At 32.9% G+C, this 19,984-nt stretch overlaps 1 protein-coding gene across 4 annotated transcripts; it reads left to right on the forward strand.

The window, feature by feature from the left end:
- The first annotated feature begins 6,824 nt into the window (after window positions 1-6,824).
- LOC117905912 (protein odr-4 homolog) lies at window positions 6,825-19,113 on the forward strand. 4 transcript variants are annotated; one of them, XM_034818783.1, is made up of 12 exons: window positions 6,825-6,993; window positions 7,080-7,298; window positions 8,311-8,406; window positions 9,654-9,742; window positions 9,851-9,979; window positions 11,954-12,074; window positions 14,875-14,959; window positions 15,064-15,173; window positions 15,817-15,968; window positions 16,139-16,223; window positions 17,591-17,643; window positions 18,588-18,680. In XM_034818783.1, exons 1-12 carry the CDS (start codon window positions 6,913-6,915, stop codon window positions 18,592-18,594), a joined length of 1,227 nt encoding a protein of 408 aa, XP_034674674.1. In that variant the 5' UTR covers window positions 6,825-6,912; the 3' UTR covers window positions 18,595-18,680. The 4 variants fall into 4 exon arrangements, with proteins under 4 accessions (XP_034674674.1, XP_034674673.1, XP_034674676.1 ...); XM_034818782.1 differs by having other exon boundaries at window positions 17,591-17,687; window positions 18,588-18,674; XM_034818785.1 differs by lacking the exon at window positions 16,139-16,223 and having other exon boundaries at window positions 6,826-6,993; window positions 18,588-18,709.
- The last annotated feature ends 871 nt before the right edge of the window (window positions 19,114-19,984 follow it).

Below are 19,984 nucleotides of genomic sequence, written 5' to 3' on the forward strand. Positions count from 1 at the left end.
AGGTGGGTGTGGGGCCACCTCATTGATTGATTGATTGATTAAGCTGGAGGATGATGGAAGGCGTGAAGGAAGGCTTTGAAAGCGATTTCAGTAATCACTATTCAGCCTTGTTTTCAAAGCGGTGCCCTTTTATTCAGCTCTAATCCACTCTTCGACAGCTGTACACTGACTTGGCACTCACAAGTCACAACCTACATTTCTAATAACTATACTTTCCTCCCTCATTTCTTACATAATCAGATTACTCGCCTCCCTCATCTCCAACCAGCAATCAATCGCCTAAACGGCTAAATCTTTATTTATCTACATATCAGAGTCCTATGTAGACTATATTTAAATCCACATTTTAAAATTTTAAAATTCTAATTGCATGGTAACCAATGCATTAAAATTTTCAATCAAACGACTATTCAATTGATCAAACCAAAACTCAATTGATCGATACATTTTTTTTCCTCTGCTCTTTATTTATTTAGATTATTATGTATTTAATTAGTCATTTTCAAAAGTTTTTACTTTTTAATCACTCAATTCACCTTTTTTTTTTAAAAAAAAAGTGATTTTCAAAATTAAATTATTCTTATTTCACAACTCTATATGAAACTTTTTTTTTTTTGTATAAAATGTTACATATTTATATTTTCTTTTGGATTAAAAAATATGAAGAAATCGTTATGAAATTTTCACTTTTCAAAAAAAAAAAATATCTATATACATATGATGGCACGTTTACTAAGGAACCAAAACCACATATCAAAATCCAAATTAAATTTATAATTTAAATTGAAATGCGTGGTTACAAAACCATAATGAGAATGAAAATAATTCCTTTGGAGTCGTTTTATAAGTATTGAGAATGATAATGGGTTGTTTATATTAACCATAATAATATCCTTCTACAAAAAATTTATATTCTTATTAATTTTTACTATTTTAATATTATATTAATATGTCTTTAATTATAACTTATTTTAAAATACAAATAAATATGATAAAACAATATTAAATACTTATCCATTTAGTATTTGTTTTAAAAAACGATTCTAAAAAATAGTTTTTAAGAAGACTTTTTCTAATGTTTGGTAAAATAAAAATTTATTTGGAACTTAAAAATAATTTCAATAATTTTAAATGTGTTTTAAAAATAATTTTAATGTTTAGTATTTTATTTTTAATTATTTTACATATTTATATAATTATTTTTAAAATAATCATAAACAACCGAAAACAATAAAAAAACAATTAAACCATATTTTTTTGTTTTTAAAAACAAAAAAAAACAATTTTTACTTATCAAATATATTTTTATAATTTTTTGTTTTGAAAAATCAAAACTTGTTTTCAAAAAGTTTTCAAACAAGGCCTTGATCATGCAAATATTTATGAAAAAATAAATAAAAATAAAAGAAAATTGTGTTAATATTTTTTTTTTTCTCATTTTCACTTTATTTTAACGGAAATTTAACAATACTTTAAGATTGTTTTTCAATTATAAAAATTGGATGGGCCAATTTTGATATGGTATATGTCTATGAGTGGTGGTGAGAAGAGGGGAAGACTTGGTAAAGGGGGGCATTTTCACGATGTCATTCTCTAAATTTATGTGGGGTCTACTATTGACTTCCATGATGTATCTAAGAAAAACGGCTGTGATGTGAATCTAGTATTAAATTCATTTAATGAAAAATTAAATAAATAGCCATGAAAGTTAGAATGAAGATATTTTACGGATAGCATTTTTTTGTGACAGCCTATCACTCGCTCATCTCTTGAAAATGTTATGCCACTGTATTATAATTTATATGTACAATAATATTCTTCACTATATATAATAATGTTATATCTTTTATTTATAACAATATCACTTTTTATAATGACCCAACGAGTAATTTAATTGGGGGTAACCTTGAAACGAATAGGAGTCTTAACTCAATGGTCCAGAGTTGTCATTGTCTAGGGGGCAATAATCGACCCGAATTCAAGTTCCTATTATTACAAGAAGTGTAATTTTTTTGTTTTAATATTTTCAGGGGTCACTAGCCGACTCCATGAGTGACTTATTATATTTATAATAGAGACGGTTTACTAACCTATAAAATATTAAATGTCATTCAATAAATTTTAACAACCTAATTTTTTCAAAATTTTATTAGTTTTGGTCTCGCTTATAAAGTAGCCAAACTTTAAAATACTAATTTTGTTTAAAAATCAAGTGGGACATTATGTTAATGTAGTTTAGTATTTTCAATATATATGTCAAATACAGTATGTTAGCTAATTTATATAACTACATAGATTACAAACTAATATTTACATAACATAAAATATATATTATAATTCTATTTATATTTTATAAAATTATATAAGTTAGGCATAAACTTTTATGCTTTAAGGCTTAAAAAAAAAACTTTAAATAATTCTATTTATATTTATATTTTCCTTTATTTCACACAGTTTAGTTCTACTAGGGAAAGTCATTGTGGCCAAAGTATGAAAAGCCTTGCTTGTAGGTTTTACTAAAAAAGGAAAATAACTCAGGCTTCTAACAAAAGGCTACCTCCCATAATTGAACACAATGGTTCATCCAAAAACATGAAATTTTTTTTGAAATAGTTCATACATTAGTTAAGGTTAACAATTTTATTATAAACATCATGGATTGAGATCTACTTTAATGCCACTAAAACATGCATGAGATATGTTCAAGTTGAATGCATTGCAATCGAGACTCTTGTGAGTATGCCTCGAGCTTGAATTTAGGATAAAACAATAACCTCGTAAAATTCATATCATAATTGAGCATGAGAGGTGAGTTATGGATGCTTTGAAGTATATATGAGCGATCAAGTGCACAAAAACCTACAAAATAAGAAAACAACCTTAGACACCTGAATGTCCAATAGTGAATTTAGAGTTCTTGAAGGTTCGTCCAACTTTTCACTTAAGAAAAAAAAATTCATTTGAAAAAAAGTATATATATTTTTTAACATAACTTAGTTTTTGATAAGTGAAGTTTTTAAAATAATATGAACCACACTTAATTACACCTTAACCTAGCCTTATATGGTGTCCTAAATCTAACTTGCTTGAAGGTTTTTTTTTTTTTTTTTTTGGAAGTATGATTTGATATCATACCTCATTCGTTAAGCTTCCAAATACACTATAACTTTATAACTTGTTTCAAAATACTTTAACAAGGGAAGGGATTATGTGATAATTCTTTCTTTTACTATCACTAAATTTTGTTTTAAGAAACGTTAGGCTCGCATCCTCTACTAAGAAGGCTCCTTAATGGATCTCTATCATATATATAGCATAGTTTGGACATGATAGGATGAAATAATATAATAAGTTATTTGATAGATCTTAGGCTTAGGGTGTGAATAGTAAGCGAATCTAATTCTTTTATGAATCAAATTTTCTTTTTCCTTTCTTTTGTGGTCCTTTAGGAATCAGATTTTGAGTATAAGGGGATGTATGTGTAGAAATAAAAATGTCAATCTAGCATTTTTTTTTCCCTAAAGTTATGCAAGTATGGGTTAGGAAAAACAATCTCACATGCGGGGTAACCTTCATTACACTCGAAGATAAAGCTCCTAACAATTAGTATTTTGATGATAAATATTCGAAGCACATGACACGAGATAAATCATTCTTCATTACTTTTAAGAACAACAATAATAATTTTACCTCTAGGTATAGGAGTGTAGCATATGTAAAAAGTATAAGGAATTGTTAAGTTGTATAAGCTTAACAATATTCTTTATGTTAAATGATTGAAAGTTAATTTGATTAGTATTAATCAAATTTACAACTATCAATAAGGTGTTAAAGTCTTCCCAAGATAGATGTGATGCCTTATATGAGAAAGAAAAGTGTATCCTAATAGGTTTTAGGACTCGAATAATTGTTATGCAGTCAACCTTTACCTTAATGGATCCTTGGTGTATGGTAGTGATAAATTGGATTGTGCGTATTTTTGAAATAGGAAATTATGACATATCAACTATAAGGCTCTTATAAGGGTTGTCATTAATAAAGTAGTTAGAGGGGTCCTAAAGCTTGGTGAGCCTAACAACAAGGTAGTGCCGAGTGCCTTGAAGGAAAACAAGTAAATCACATAAGAAGATAGATGAAATCTCCAACTATAGGCCACTAGATTTGTTATATATGAACATAATGGATCTAATGAGAATAGAAAGCATTGCAAGTTAGATGTATGTCCTAGTATTAAAATGACTTTTCTAAGTACATATTCACTTCATTCATTGAAAAGAAAGTTAAAACTATTTGACCACTTTAAAGTCATTTGCTCTAAAAGTTCAAAATGAGAAGGGTCACTCAATTTTTATGATTGAGAGTGTTGGAGGGGATAATTTGATAATGTTGATTTTGACTACTAAGAGTCGAGGAATTTAACATAAATTCCCCGCTCTTAAAACTCTCCAACAACGGCTAAAAGAAAAAATATAGTGTTTAAGGAAATACTCTAAATACAACATATTATAAATCAATAAGATGCTAGTTAGACTAACATAAAGAAGACACATTATAAATTGTCTGGTAAAGTGAAAAGCCTATTGTTGAATGAGTAATATATCCTTCTCATATTTGGTTGTACTATAGAAAAAAAATTCCTTATAGTTAAAATTAATTAGAAATTTATATGTTTTAAAATTATTTAAATTTTATATAAAAAAGTTAAAATAAGTTAACGTGAATTCAAAGTATTGCATAAAAATAATTTATTAATTTTAAATCAAATTTTTATTTTATTTTATTTTTTCTTTGTATTTTATTTTCATTCACATTTTTGGAAACCAAACATAGGTATAAGGATATTCCCAAGTTACTCTTGTAAGAGTAATGCTTATAGGGTAAATAATTTGAGCTTTAAAATAGTTTAAGAAACTCATGATGTGATTATTGATAACTTAAGAATTAGTCTTTGGGGAGAAGACAAGGATAATGGTGTTAGAATTTTTTATCAAGAGAAGAAAATGAAAATTTGGAGAATTTTTAAAAATAAACAAGCAATTCAATAGACTTAAAAATCAATGATTATATTTAGAGAGTTAAAAGTCATAAATCAGAGTCCTTAATGATCACATTCAAAATTAACAAAATAAGGGAATATGAGAAAAATGAAATTTGAATATTTAATGTAAGGATTTGCACCTAATCGTATAAATATCATTCATTATGGATTTCGACTTTAAAATGCGTTTACATAGTTAAGAGAAGTTTATACTTATATAATGTTGTAAACTTTTTTTTCTATCCAATTTGAAGTCAAAGATTGGTTTTGATATTAATTATAATGGCTCGTACCTAACTATGTAGATATTATTGGCTTTGAGCTAAAGATGTCATTACAGCTTTAAAACATGTTTATATGGTTTTAAAAAGTCTATATTTATATAGCGTCATAAACTTTATATTCCATCTAATATGAAATATGGACAATATCTAAGATTGGGTTTGAGTAATTACATTTTAATAAAAAAGTATGAGAGAAAAGACATATTTGAAAATTTTGAATAGCTAAAACAAGAAATGAGAATATATGGATTTATTTGACAATAATTTTTAAAACATTTCTCAAAAAATATTTTTTGAAAATAATTCTCATTTTTTTTTCTCAAATTATTCTTAGTTGTCAAAAGTCTATTGTTGATATTTTCAATTATTTTTTAGAACATTTTATAAAAAAAAATACAAAATTATTAACAAACTGTTTTATTGCTAGTTGCTACCAAGGTTTGAAAAATCATTTTTTATCGTCGAAATATCTATAAAAAATTAGTCATTGGCGATGACCAAAACAAAATCGGTCATTGAGGAGAAAAATCTGTAAAATGTAGAAAAAATCGTCAATATATATAGGTGAAATTTCGGTTAGGGAGTGAAAAATTGATGAAAAATCGGCAATGGAGGCCACGCGGGTGTGGGCAAATGGCGGTCTAAAAAAATCGCTGACTTTTTTTAAAGTTTTTTTTAATCCAAATTTTAATTTATCTTTTATTTTAAATTTATATTATCATTTTATTTTATATTATACTGTTATTTTTAATTATTTTTCATATTTATTTCATTAATCATATTTTAAAAAATTACCATCACTTCACACTTAATTTTTTTATTTATCCTTTTAATTTTAAATATTTTTATTTTAAAATATTAAAAATATAATTTTACTCAACAAAATATAATTAATGATTTTAATTATTTAAATAAATTAATATTAATAGAAAAAATTATCATAACAAATTTGTAATGAAATTTTAGAAATTAAATTTTAAATAAAATATTTTATATAAATTAATTAAAATTTTTATTTAAAATATAATAAAACATATTTTAATAAAAATATTTTAAAAATTTAAAATAAATAAATATAAATATATTAAAAAAAATTAATTGTATGTGAATTACATTTACATAATAACTTTAATATTTATATTTTCGTTTATTTTATTATATTTTTAGGATTTTTAAATATTTTCATAAATTTTGAATAATTTTTACCCATCGATCTATATTTTTTCGATGTTTTCAATATATAGTACCGATGTATTTTACCTCTAATTCAAACTTTGGTTGTTAACGAGTACAACTTATTTAAACAAGGTATTTAGAAAAAAAAAAAAAAAAAGGGAAAAAACATTTCAAAGGTTGAAAGCTTGAAATGTTTTCAAGTTGGTTCACTAGAAACGTACACATTTTTTCTTTTTTCTTTTTTCTTTTGTTTTTCTTTTTTTTTTTTTAATTTTTAATTTTATTTAGAAAAAACATTAAAGTAATAAAAACCGCCAATGCTGATATGGTCCGGTGAATCGTCAACGTTGTTACTCGCAGTCACAGATAGAAACCCTTGTCTAGATTGGAATGTGGTGATGAGAGAGTGAATCAATGGTGAAAGCAGTAGTGGGAGACGAGACTCAACTCAAATTTGCAGAGGACCGTCTCAGCCGATCGGCCATCCCCGCTCAGGCATTTTTCCGTGGTTCATCCATCTCTGTTATTGTTACTTGGTTTTCTTTGATGATTGTGAAATAGGATTTGTTTTGTTTGGGCAGGTGGGTCTTGTGATTGGCAAGTTGAATTCCACTATCGACCGTGGTTTTGTGTTTGACTTGGTTCCTACCCCGCCAAACGATGCCGGAGAGCCTGCTTGTTCCCTCTCTGAGGCCCCCAAAGACGATAAGAAGAAGAAAGGGCCAAAGACCAAATCTCTGCATGATTCCTCATCCTCTTTGCTTATCGATCAAGATTGGGTTGTTGAACACGCTCGTCAGGTTTTTATTTTTTTTTTCATATTTCATATTGCGAATTTCAGTTTTGTTAACGATCTAGTCTGATGCATAGACTTGTGAATTTGTTTGTTCGGTATGGTTTTTCATCTTCAGTTCTCTTTAATACTGTCGTTATGATGAACTTGTAATGCTTGCCCTTTGGCATTATACTGCTAGAATTATGGCCATATTGAAGTTGAACTTGAATGAATAGGTTTGATCGTTTAATGAGATTTGGTTACAAAAGGGGGGAAATCAAGGATAGAACTCGGGATTTGGGATTTTATATTTCACAATCTGGCTCACTTCAACTTTGAATAGAATTTACTAATTTCAAATCTTCGAGAAAGTAAAGCTGGAAAATTGGATCCTAAATTTGTGATCCAGACAAGCTAAGCTTCAGCTTAATGAAAAACCCCAAGAATTTGCAATATAAAATCAGCTATGCCATCCATTGTTGTATGATGGGCGACCAAGGAAGAAAGAGGATAATAAATATTTGATGGGTGGTTGTGCCTATTTATTAATGTATCTTTGAAGTTGGGATGTTCCTTCTCTTGGCCTCATTGTTGAGTTGAACTTTTGGTTTTTTTTGTAATAGATTTTATACCTTTGTGAATTGTAGCTAGCATTGCTCTAATTATTTTGATGTGTGCAGACTTGTTGAACTAGAATACACTTATCTGCCAGTTTTATCATACTTTGTTTAGAGAAATTTACACTTTTTGGAAGGATTTCTCATCCTTCTTTGTGCTTAGGATGCAATGCAATGAAATTGTTGTTTCTGACAAAAAAAATCAATGAATTTTATTTTTATGGATCACTACTCTTTTTTTTGTTTTTGTCTTTAATTTCAACTGTTTTCAATGATATTGTAGCTGTGATGTGACTGATGTCTCACGTAATGGGCTGTATATATTTAGCATGACTTCTAGTTTCAGATATTTATCATCTTCCTGCATATAATGATCACTTGGTATTGGAGGGTATAGTCATGGGATTCTGGTGTTTTCAGGTATCTAGAATGCTAGTGGGTGGAATGAAGGTAATTGGTATCTATATATGGGCCAGTGAAAGCTCTTTCAAGAATTCAACGATAATACTTTGCCAGGTACTTCTTTTCTTCTTATGTTGTTTAGAGTTTTGCATGGTTGTAAGTTTAGGTTGGTCCATGAGGAGCAAGTAGTGAGGACTGCTGATCCTCCTTATATCAATTACAGGGCTAGGATAATTCATTAATGAACGGCTACTATACTGGATATGTTGTGCCTGTCCCATTTGGCCTACTTTTGCCCAGTAGGAACACTGGTTGATGAAATTTTATCCTCCCCCCAACTCCCTTTTTATAAAATTCCCCCACACATAATTTTATGATTTTTCACTCAACTTCTATCTCATGAGCACACATGTTAAACTCTTCTATGCATATGAATTTGTGCATGTGACACAGCTTCTAAATGTTTGGCTGCAACATATTTCGATCAGCTTTATCACATTAATTTCCCTGTGTTTTCTTGTTGATGGACTTTACTGTTCAGATTTCAAGTCTGTTAATCTACCCGTCATGTTCTTTTGCAATGCTGGCATAAGCACTTATACAGGTCACAGCATTCACTATGTAGTATCTTATTACTGTTTTGGAACTGCATGGTTTCCATGTATTGAGAGGCTGTAATGCAGCATGGCAAGCACAAGGAGTATAGTCCAGTCATCTGGGTTTGTTGTGAATATTTTGGGCCTCAGCATCCTTTCTACAAATGTTAAACTGGCCAAAGCGCACCATAGTTTGTCATGTGCCATTAAAAGATTTCTTATGACAAGGCAAATCAAAAGAAAATTGATTAATGCTTCTTTGGTTGCTCAGAAGTACACAAAAGAGAAGAAACTAAAGTTTTGGATCTTAGATTATTTATATGCATGGATTGAAGTGAATGAAAATCTCCCTAGAATTAGTCCCAGTAAATCTATCTGAATCAATTGAGGTCTTTTTCTCTTAAGAAACCAAAACAATATACAATGCAAAGGTAAGATTTATTTAATAATTTATTTATTTAATTTTCCTCAGTTCTCTTAATCACCAAATGGAGGGAAAATATTTTTGCATTTTTAATTCTCATAAAATAAAAAAACAAAAAAAAAACTAGTCTGCTTGCCTTGAACAAGCTTGAGCCTGTGCTATTGACTTTTCTAGTGTAGGGGTTTCTTGATTATGAGCTTTTACCTGAGAAAGCTTACCTAGGCTGACCTTGATCATATGAGACAGACAATCATTAATGGGAAAGCCTCAATATGAGCTAGCTACCTATATTTATGGTATAAACAGTGACATATTTACCATTAACCTAATGACTCTTGCAGACTGTAAAAGGAGTTGCAGATGCTGCATCCATTCTGGAGACTGATCGGGATGAGGGACTGCTTATTCATATTTGTTATAGTCCAATGAAGTACTTTTTCTTTTCTAGAAAATTAGACCTTTTTCTTCTGAATTGTACCATCCAAATAATTCTGTCCTGTCTTCTGTCAACATGCTGGCTAAAATTTAATATGTGTAGGTGGACATGTCGAAATTGCACGTTGGCTTCAAATATCACGTCAAGCAGCCTACGGCCTTGCGATTTCAAAATGGGAAGGGTCTTAAGCTCCATTCAGACATTTAGGTGCATGTACAACTTTGATATAAGGTAACATTTTGATTGGTTGTTATTCTTGTCTGTGTTGTATCTCTGTTTACAAACTTCTGTTTGATGTGTGTCTCTACTGTAGGTATCTATTCACATATATTTATGCTCTTTTTTTGTTGGGTGGGTGGCTCCAATTACTTTATTACACCAATTGAAATATGATATCTGAAGTCTTTTATTGTGCTTTTAACAATAGTTCTGAGTAATGTTCCTTGGGTCTAGCTCAGTGGTAGTGCTATCCAGCAATTAACTGGTGAGTTCAAGCCTCCCTGACATTTAAGTAGTGTGGGGTAGAGGAAGGGGCCCGTGTTACTCCACGTTTGCTTTGCTTTGTTGACAATTGAGGTTAATGCTCCTGTCAGGCTGGATTCTCTTTTATTAAAAAAAGAAAAAGAAAAAGAAAAAAAAAACCAATAGTTCTGAGTAATATCCCCTTTTGTAGCTTTGATAACGACATAAAATGTGTATCTTGTGATTAGCTTTATATTGGATCAAGAAGGCACAGACTGCATAAGCTATCACTTTTCTTCCATGCAACCTAATACATCCAACTGAATATCTAAAAAACTAGGAGTCCTTCAGTATCTTATCCACCTTTGAGGATACCAAATTGATTTGTTTATTATCCTGAATGTGTCATAAGCTGATGCAGGTTATCTAAAAGTATAATTTTTCCTTGAGGGGCCCTTCTTCTCTCTTTTTGGGCAAATCATGTTTAATATATTAAGCAATTGATAAAATATTTGTCCAAATGGAGCTTTGAGCTTTGCATCTCGAGTTCATAAAGATTAGAAGTTTGAATCTGTTCTAATTATACACTAATATTTATTTATTCTTTGAGGGTGAGTTTTTGAAGGGATAAGTGGTGTGCGGATACACCTTTGTGTGATTCTTTCCCTTCTTTATTTGCTTTAGCTGCTTCCAAAAAGGCTTGGGTGAAGGATGTTTGGAATGTCTCAGAAGGTGGGGAGAGTTGGAGTCCTTGCTTCACTAGACCTTTCAATGATTGGGAGGTGGATGAGGTGGAAAGCCTTTTGTTATGTCTGTGTGGGAAGAGAGTGAATATGGAAAAGGAGGATAGGGTGCAATGGACGACAATGAAGAGCTGCAAATTCTCTATAAAGTCTCTCTACAAAACCTTAAAGTCGGACTCTTCAGTTTATTTCCCAATGAAGATCATCTGGAATTCCTGTGTGCAACCAAAAGTAAGCTTCTTTGTTTGGGAGGCCTCATGGGGAAAAACTTTAACTTTGGACCAAATCCAGAAGGGGGGTTGGACTTTAGCAAATAGGTGTTATCTTTGTCAAACGAATGAGGAATCCATAGATCACTTACTTCTTTATTGTGTAAAGACAAAGGTTTTGTGGGAGATGTTTTTGACTCTTTTTGGAGTTTTGTAGGTGTTTCCTTCTTTAGTTAGGGATACCCTTTTGAGTTGGAATGATTTTTTTTGTGGGTAAAAAGCACAAAAAAGTTTGGAGAGCAAGCCGCTTATACATTTTTGAGACAATTTGGAAGACAAGAAATAGAATTACTTTTGAAGATGATGTGTTGTCCATCCAAAGGTTAAAAGGTTCTTTTGTGCACTTATTATGGTCGGAGACTAAGATGTTTATAAAAAAGGGTCCTTCGGCATTAATTGATTTCATTGATTGGGTGGGCTTTGTTTGAGGGAGGGGTTGTCTCTTGTATATCCTTTTGGACAGTTTTTTGTTTCAGCTGTAAGGGGGTAAGTGTATCTTTTTTGTATATCACGGGCTGCTATTTTAACATCTCTTTTTAATACAGATACTCTTCTTCACTTATCAAAAAAAAAAATATATTATATATTCATTGTTAAAATTTAGTGGAATTAATAATGGCAACATAAAATATTCTTTATGGTTCTTTGATAATTAATTTGCTTAATATTTCTGAAGCACAAACAACCATTGTAGGTCATTCTGTCTCATGAGCAACACTATTTTTTCTCAGATTGCCCATATATCATGACAGTGCATCAAATGCCAAAACATTGACAGATATTCTTCGGTATGGGATATCAATTCATGCCAAGGAGCTAAGAGGTGCAAAGGCCATGATTGATGGATGTTTGGTAAGATAGTACTCTGCCATACTGCTCTCCAAAATATATTTCTGTTTGCTTTTTGGTGAGTTTCATTAACTCTCGCACTGTTGATTCCTCAAACATCTGCAAAAAATGTTTTGACTACTCATGCCGATGCTGCTTATTCAAGTTTTTAAACTTGAAAAAGACACTAGTTTCTATTAGTTTCAGAGATGTTATAATGGGTTACAAGTGCATCTTTTCCAGCTGAGGTTTTACTCATAAGAATATTGCATGGTATGGCATAGTGTCAGCACCTTGACCACCAAGGCCTCATGTGGTGGTACCCTGCATCCATGGGTGCCTATTAAGCAAGGTAAGGTGATGACTGAGGCTGCTAAGAATCATGTTAAGGCTTGGTGGGGGCTTGAGGGTGCAACATGCATTGCTAGCATGCGGGGCAGCATACAGCACGTGGGCTGGGGCACTAAGGCACCACGTGGGTGGCTCGACTTGACCAAAATTCAATTGTGGAATTTTGGGTGGTTGGTATTTTTCCTTCAAAGAGGAGGCTTTGAGACGGAGTTTCCAAGTGGAAAAATTATTTTTCATATTTCCTATTTTTTTAGAAAATTCATTATGCTTGGCTAAGCACCTATGATGTCTCCTCCTGCTACTTTAGGAATGACTCAGAATTCTCTTTAGAGAAGGGGTAACTGACACAAAGGCGGTGACGATGGCACAAGCTAGGCCACACTAAGGGCACACGGTATGATGGCTTTGAACATGAGCAAGGGGTGGTGGTAACCCTTGCTAGTACACACACATGGGCACAATGCCATGTGTGTGGTGCAACCCATGGGCGGAATGACATGGGGTGCGGCTATGGCACACTACATGAGCCTGGTTGCCTTGAGTTGGAAGGATCAAACATAGTTGGCACACACATGGACCAACGTAGCAACACAAACCATTGGTTAAGAAGAGGACCTAGCACCAAGGCAATGTTACAAGCACAAGCGCCAAGAGGGGATTTGGGACACTTAAGTTTTTTAGAGACGCCAGCAATGGTCTGGATAATGCACATGGGGTTTCCTAGACACACGAGTGGGCTTGATGTTCATGGGTTTAACAAGAAGCATGGGTTGACACCAAGCATGACACATGTCGGATTGTTTTGACTGGATCTAGGTTTGGAAATATTCAAGAATACTGGAGTGAGGATACTCTGTGATTCCCTCTTCTCTTCACAATGGTCCATGGCAGGACAAAATAAAGATAATAAACCCCTCATAAGGCAAGTGCTCCAATTGGTTGAATGAAATTTCTCTGATAATAAAAAAAAATTGGTTGGATGAAATTTCTGCTTCAAGTTTGGCTTTGTCTGTAAAATGAGTTGAATTGGCTTGCTGCATATTTGCAAGGGACCTTGATTATTTTCAAATATTTCATGAATCATACTAAGAACATCTAAATTACTGACTGATATGAGATTTTCAGAAAGTTGCTGACAATTAATTCTTCATGTGATTAAAGGAAGTTCTGTAATGTGTGTGCGCATCATATTTGCCTGGCATGTAAGTGACGTACTCAGTCTTTCTATATAGAGTGGTCAGTGTGAAGAAGGCATTTTGTCTTCTGTTAGCTTGATTTTGTTTCCAGGCAGTAATGGCTAAATGGTTTCATACAAGGAATTTGTGATACCTATTACTGAGAATGATGATGCTAAATGTGAATTTAAGAATTTCTATTGTTTTATTACTATGTGACTGTATGTTACAAGGTATGGACTCTCTCGTAGGTGGTATCATACGGTTCCAAGATAGGCTTGAAAACAATGGTATTCAACTTACCCTTATTCCAAGAAATTAGAAACAATGAGAAGGATGTAGTTGAAATGGAGGACTGACAGCATTCCATGTTTTTCTCCAAAATAAATGTACTGCACTTATCATGTACTGAGGAAGCCTTGATTAAATCTTGAGCATAGAATGGAATGGAAGAATCATATTGGCATTGAAAAAATTATCTGATAAATAATGGAAAGCAATGGGCGGACCCAGTTGTCCACATTCTGTGGGTTGGCTGGATGATATATGTATACTCGAGTCTTTCATTGATAGAAATGTGAGTAATACAGATGTATTCCTAATATTGAGAAGTCCCAGTTTATGGTATGTGCACATTTCAAAATTTGTGGAGTTACCATGTAAGACAGAAGATGTCACATCTGTGGGTATTGGATGCCATATTTGTGGGGCAAACTTACTCTAGTGTGTGCCCTTTAGGTGTGTGTTCAGAAGCAAAGGGGAATGAGTCCTAGGTTGCTGGAAGTTTTTCAGGATGCTATTCTTTGTTACATAAACATCTTGGCCTGTGCCTTGTTGTGGCCTTGCTTAGGTGTCGTTAATATATATTCTTTTAGCCTATTTAAAAAAAAAAAAAAGAAAAAAAAAGAAAAGAAGGAAAACATTTGAAACTGTAGTACCCATGTTAGATGTAGTATTATAAACATGAAAGTTGGAACTTCAGTTCCATTGTTGACGGTGCACCCTCCACTGTGCGACACATGGCTTTAAATATTTCAGCAATTATGCCATATGCTCATCCTAGTTTGTAGGGGCTAGATGGACAGAACATGTACTCAAAGTGCATGTAACAGAAGTCCTGTCCAACAGATGCAGTTATAAATGTAATATAGTAAATCAAAAGTTAATGAAACCCTTATCTTAATCAATGCAGACTTGAGACTCATATTATGGTTCCTCCATAGATAGTATTTTTTTAGTGGAATATAATCTACATCAGTTTTGAATGAGGAGTTTTCCTGTTTTCTACTCATGTTTAGGTGGTTGGGGATGAACCATGCTCATCGGATGGTTTGCATGAAGTTGAATTGCTTCTACCTTTTATGAAAGATGCATCAGTGGAAGGTATGTTGGCACTTTTTTAATTCTAAACCATATTAATTTATTTGATTTGAATGCTCCTAAGATTTTAATTCTAACATTTATTTATTTATCTATATTTGGTAAAGCATGCAGCCAAAAAGAAGTTGTTGGCATTCTCGTCTTTAGTGGTTCTGTGTGTTCTTTTGCATGCTTGAATCCAAAAGAACCAATTTCACAAGCTTTAGTTGATATAAAGGTATTAAATAGTTATCATTTTCAGCACAACTTGTGATTGTATTTTGAAAATGTATTCTTGCTTGAATATTTAGCAGCCTCATTAAATTAATTTTCTTTGAAAAGTTCTGCTACTGAATTGTATTGAGTCTATGAGCTTGCACTCTGCAGCCTGGTTGAAGAAATAAGATCCAACAAATTCTTGCGTAAATATTTAGCAGTCCCATTAAATTAACATTCTTTGAAAAATTCGATGCCGAATTTTATCTAGTTAATGAGAGCTTGCACTCTGCAGCCTGGTTTAAGAAATAAGGTCCATTTAGGCGTAGAATGCACCAAGCCTGTATTAGAACTTGTGATCCATTTCGAGAAGGAGAATGGAACTGAAAATCTAATGTAAAAATTAATACAGCAAATCTCACTAGTGTGCCTTGTTGGTATGTTGGCTTTAAATTCAAAGGTTTTTACAGTATCTGAATAGCCTAACTGATGGATGTCCATGCTTTGGGTAGCCATTGAATGACCATGCTTAAAGCTCTTAGCTTTGCACTTGCACCAGTCCAAAACCCCACTACAAGTGATAAGTCTCCAGAAGTATTTTTCTTGTTGATCTCTTGTGGATATTTTTGATGTCATGTAATCATGCGTTACTTTTCTGTGGTTAGGGGGATATCATTATGAGTTTGCAAAGTAGGCTCGATATTATCTGTGATGAGGCAGATGGAGATGTGGGTCCAACTGATGATGGTTGCAAAGAAGCAAATGATGAGATATCCACTGGAAAACCTGTTTCCCAGCTTGTCTTGCACTTATTGAGGTTGGCTTTAGTATATGCATGATTTACTATATTTTAAAAATATATGAAAGTTGGTGTTTTATGTCAATGAGTCGTTGCATCAGATGCCACTTTTAATTGCTTATAAAATTGCGTTGAGCATTTCTTTAAAGTCTCATCTTCTATAGCTAATCTTGATACGATTGATGCAGTTTCCTGTCCCCTGTGTGTTACATCTCAATGCATGGGCAGTTTTATTCCTTTTTTCTTTCTCCAAATGACTACAGGGGCAATTTGGTAAATCATCATCTGTCTTACTTGCATTGAGATGACTAAATGCTCTTCAAATTCCATGATGTATTTATAGCATCTATTGTTCTTGTTGTCTGACATTGAGCGGGTTCTTCCTTAAACTGTTAGAGAGACTCTGTTAGGATGACATGACTCCTTTATGTGAAGAAAATAGAAGGTGGTGTGGAGAGCCGCTTCTTTGTACACTTTTTGGATAATTCGGAAGGAAAGAAACCAATGAGCATTCAAAAGTGAAGAGTAGTCAATTCAATTGCTTATTGCTAAAATGTTTCTTCCTTGAGAGTTTAGAGTTATGGGTTAGCATGTACATAGAAAAAGGTTCAATGCCCTTGATTGAGCATGTAGATTGGGTGGAAGCTGACGAAGGGAGGAAATAGTTTTTTGTATATCTCTCTCTGGCATAGCCTTTTAATACCCCTTGTATACATCTTGTGTATGTTGGTGTATAGTTTTTTGTTGCTTTATCTATAAAATTTCTTGCCTGCTTATCAACAATAAAAAATAAAAAGTACCATAATGCAGCTCCATAGGATTGCTTGAGTTTCTGAATTGCATATACAAAATTTATAAGATCCATGCTGCATGGATACCTCTGTAGGCATTTCCCTTGACAATAAAATGGGCTTATGAATTTCCATTCATTGCATTCGATACCTGCTTCACTGTTCTTGGCTGCCAAAAAATTGTAGTTTTACATTCTTCTGCTGTCTGTTGAACTGGGAGCATAAGGTGCCTGAGATGTCTAGGCAAACATTTGCTATCCATTAACCTCATTGATCCAGGAAATAGGACAGTTAATGTATACCTTCTGTTGACAGCAGCAAATCATGTCTTATTATTGAACAGGAAATGCCATTATATGGTGGATTTGCCCATTTCGGTGTTGGTAGCTTGAGACATATTGCATTTTTGCCTTCTCTGTGTTTGGTACGGTTAATTTGTCCCATTTTCTTCCATGTTATCTACTATGTTTGCCATCTAGGGTACTGTTACCTGGTCTGTTTCCTAATTTAACAGGCTGCCACTTTTACTGCTAAAATTAGCCAAGAAATGGCAGCATTTTATGAGCCTTACATTGGATGTGTGATTGATCTGCAGAAAGGGTGTAAATTATGTTAGAAGTTTTCATTTACTGGATGTCATTAATTTTTGTTATGACTCCATTGCATACTTCTTCTACTTGCATATCTTGAATATCCTCTGAGCTTTATCTTTCTTCCATTAGACAAGATTCAGTTGAAACATTATGTATGGCTAACAAATTATGTGCACCATTCCTTGTTATATATCTAACTAGCAAACATGATGTGCAAGCTTTCCACTGACTAGATTCATTATATGTTTCAAAACAGAAAACAACAGTGTCTTTCATTTCCTCGAAGAGTTTTTGTTCCTTGGTTGGCAGGTACATATATCTGCGACTACCTACAACCATATGACACTGTTGAGGTTTGTTTCTTGTAAACCTTGCACATATATAGTTCCGTAGTTTTATTGAACAGAAAGCAAGCAGCACTTTAGCGCATCCATTATTTCTTCTATATTGTATTTTTATTATCAGAAGTAAAAGAAAAACTCTTGGGACTCCTGTATTTTGTTGTCCTTGCATGTTTGTATGGTTTCTTTACTGTTGCAAGAATGTACTACTAATATTATTGCCACAAGTTTAGTTTATGCCAGTCAATAACTCTGACCTCAAGAAAATTCCTGTTACACACAGAAGATTAATAATGGAAATGGAATAGTTGTCAGCAAATGTGTGTATTGGTGGCATGGGGGGATGTCCGACCAAATTAATAATGATCACTAAGATAATGTGCAACTAAGTTACCATTATGCTGCATGATCTAGTGAAAGTTGCACCTGTTTTCTTAAACAAAAAAGAGCCCTTCTGTAGTTCTTTAGAATTTGTTGATTTTACTTAAAATGAAGTCACTTCGGAGATTTTTTAATTTAAGATTTCAGTCATGGATGAATTGATTTGAGCAAATCAACTTGCAAATGCGCATGTTCATGTCCAAGTACTATCAAACAACTGCAGTGATCATGTGATTCATAAAGTTTTGATAGATGAAAATCTTTGCATGCAAATGAAAACACGTCTAAGAAGGAAAAATAACACTTACTCTTGAGCAACACATGGTATAGATCCAGCACCATTTTATTTTACACTCTATGCATGACTCTCTTTAGTCGTGGCATTGAAACAACTAAATGAACATCACATTTTAGAAATATTGAACTTGTCTTCCATAAGAATAAAGAAATGCTAAATACCTGTAACAAGGACAAGAAAGGTTCATAAATAGTCTTCATCCTTTTCTGATTCATGCTGCTCATCCTGCATAGGTTCTGAAAGATCACTGTGTTGAGCTGATGTCCATGGAAGCTCCAACTGATCCCTCAACATTTTTGGAGCCAGAAATAGAAGCCCCTACACTGGCCACTAAATCTTTCTTGGATGTGGCAGTTCCCTTCAATTCAGCATTCAGCTCTGAGTATCCCTTACAAAAAAGAGAAACCGGTACAAGAGAAGAAAGTAATCGGAAGCCTACAAAATCTGCTGATTTGACCATGATAGTTGCTGTTTTGTTGGTTTTCCTGTCTATCTTTGTAGGGTGGGTGCTCTTTGCTGTCAGGGCATCTTAGTTGACTAAATGAAGCTTTGTCTATAAACACTATGGTGTTGAAGTAAGTCTCCAATTGTTATAATGAGTTTTTTTGTCTTATGAATTCAACGTTGGAATTCCAAATTTTTCTGCAGGTGAGGGGGATGGGAATGGTAGGAGATAGATGATTTTGCTTTTAATTGTAACAAACAGTATCATATCACTAAAGGTATATTATTTTTCATATTGAATTTGTGCCAGGTTTATCATTTATCTTGAAATGCCTTGATTTCAGATGTGAGATTGTGGCTAATCCTTCTAATGTTGCATATGTAATTCCTAGATTGCACCCTGTTTAAGAGGATTATCTGATCATGCAAAGCAATTCCTGAACACCATTGACACCATTGGCACCATTTGGCACCTTAAAGATCTTGATGGTAGGCATCTTTTTATCTTTTATGGGGTCTTGATTACTGGACACAGATCCAAGAGGTGGGGGGCATCTCATAGCTCTCTTAATTGTCTCCATTGATTGGGTCATGTAGGGATTCAACAATTTAAGTTCCTCTCTGCCGATTGTGTTTTATCAGGCATTGTTAGGTTATTACTTAATCTTTTTATGAAATGATAACCTATGCATGCTTTAAAAATCTGAGGATCAAAATCAAAACAAAAACTTGGTTGCTGAATTGGGTGATTGGTCACTGAGTTTTACCAAGATGATCTTTCAATGCCCTTGCATCATCTATTTATCAATCTAGCAGATTTTCTGTGAAAAGGTAATTTGAAGCTACCAACCATCATTTATTGTGTTATGACCAGTATCTGTCCCAAGACTCCCAAAGGGTAATCTGATGGATGAACCCATTACGCTACCAAGCTATTGGTGTCAATTCTACGATTGGTTCTTAGATGCCAAGAGTAGTAAAGTCCCTAGTTTATTCCCTGCCCCCTAAAAAGGTTCATTACCCCAGAGCCCCTGTTGTGGCACAGAGCTCAGATACGGTCCCCTACATTAAATTATTAACAGCTTTGGAAACAATGATGGCATTTCCAATGCGTTCAACTCTTGTGTCTTTTCGAGCTCAACCAATTCAGAATTCAGAATCTGATCCAACCATTGGAAGGCATGGG

This window comes from Vitis riparia, chromosome 18 (genome assembly GCF_004353265.1).
Source record: "Vitis riparia cultivar Riparia Gloire de Montpellier isolate 1030 chromosome 18, EGFV_Vit.rip_1.0, whole genome shotgun sequence".
NCBI lineage: Eukaryota > Viridiplantae > Streptophyta > Magnoliopsida > Vitales > Vitaceae > Vitis > Vitis riparia.

What these genes read in the sequence shown, in the direction of transcription:
- LOC117905912 (XM_034818781.1), top strand. Translation starts at nt 6,913, where the DNA reads ATGGTGAAAGCAGTAGTGGGAGACGAGACTCAACTCAAATTTGCAGAG. An exon ending in CTTGTCTTGCACTTATTGAG is followed by an intron (nt 15,969 to 17,590) that starts GTTGGCTTTAGT and finishes GTTTCAAAACAG; the next exon opens with AAAACAACAGTGTCTTTCAT. An exon ending in AACCATATGACACTGTTGAG is followed by an intron (nt 17,688 to 18,587) that starts GTTTGTTTCTTG and finishes CATCCTGCATAG; the next exon opens with GTTCTGAAAGATCACTGTGT.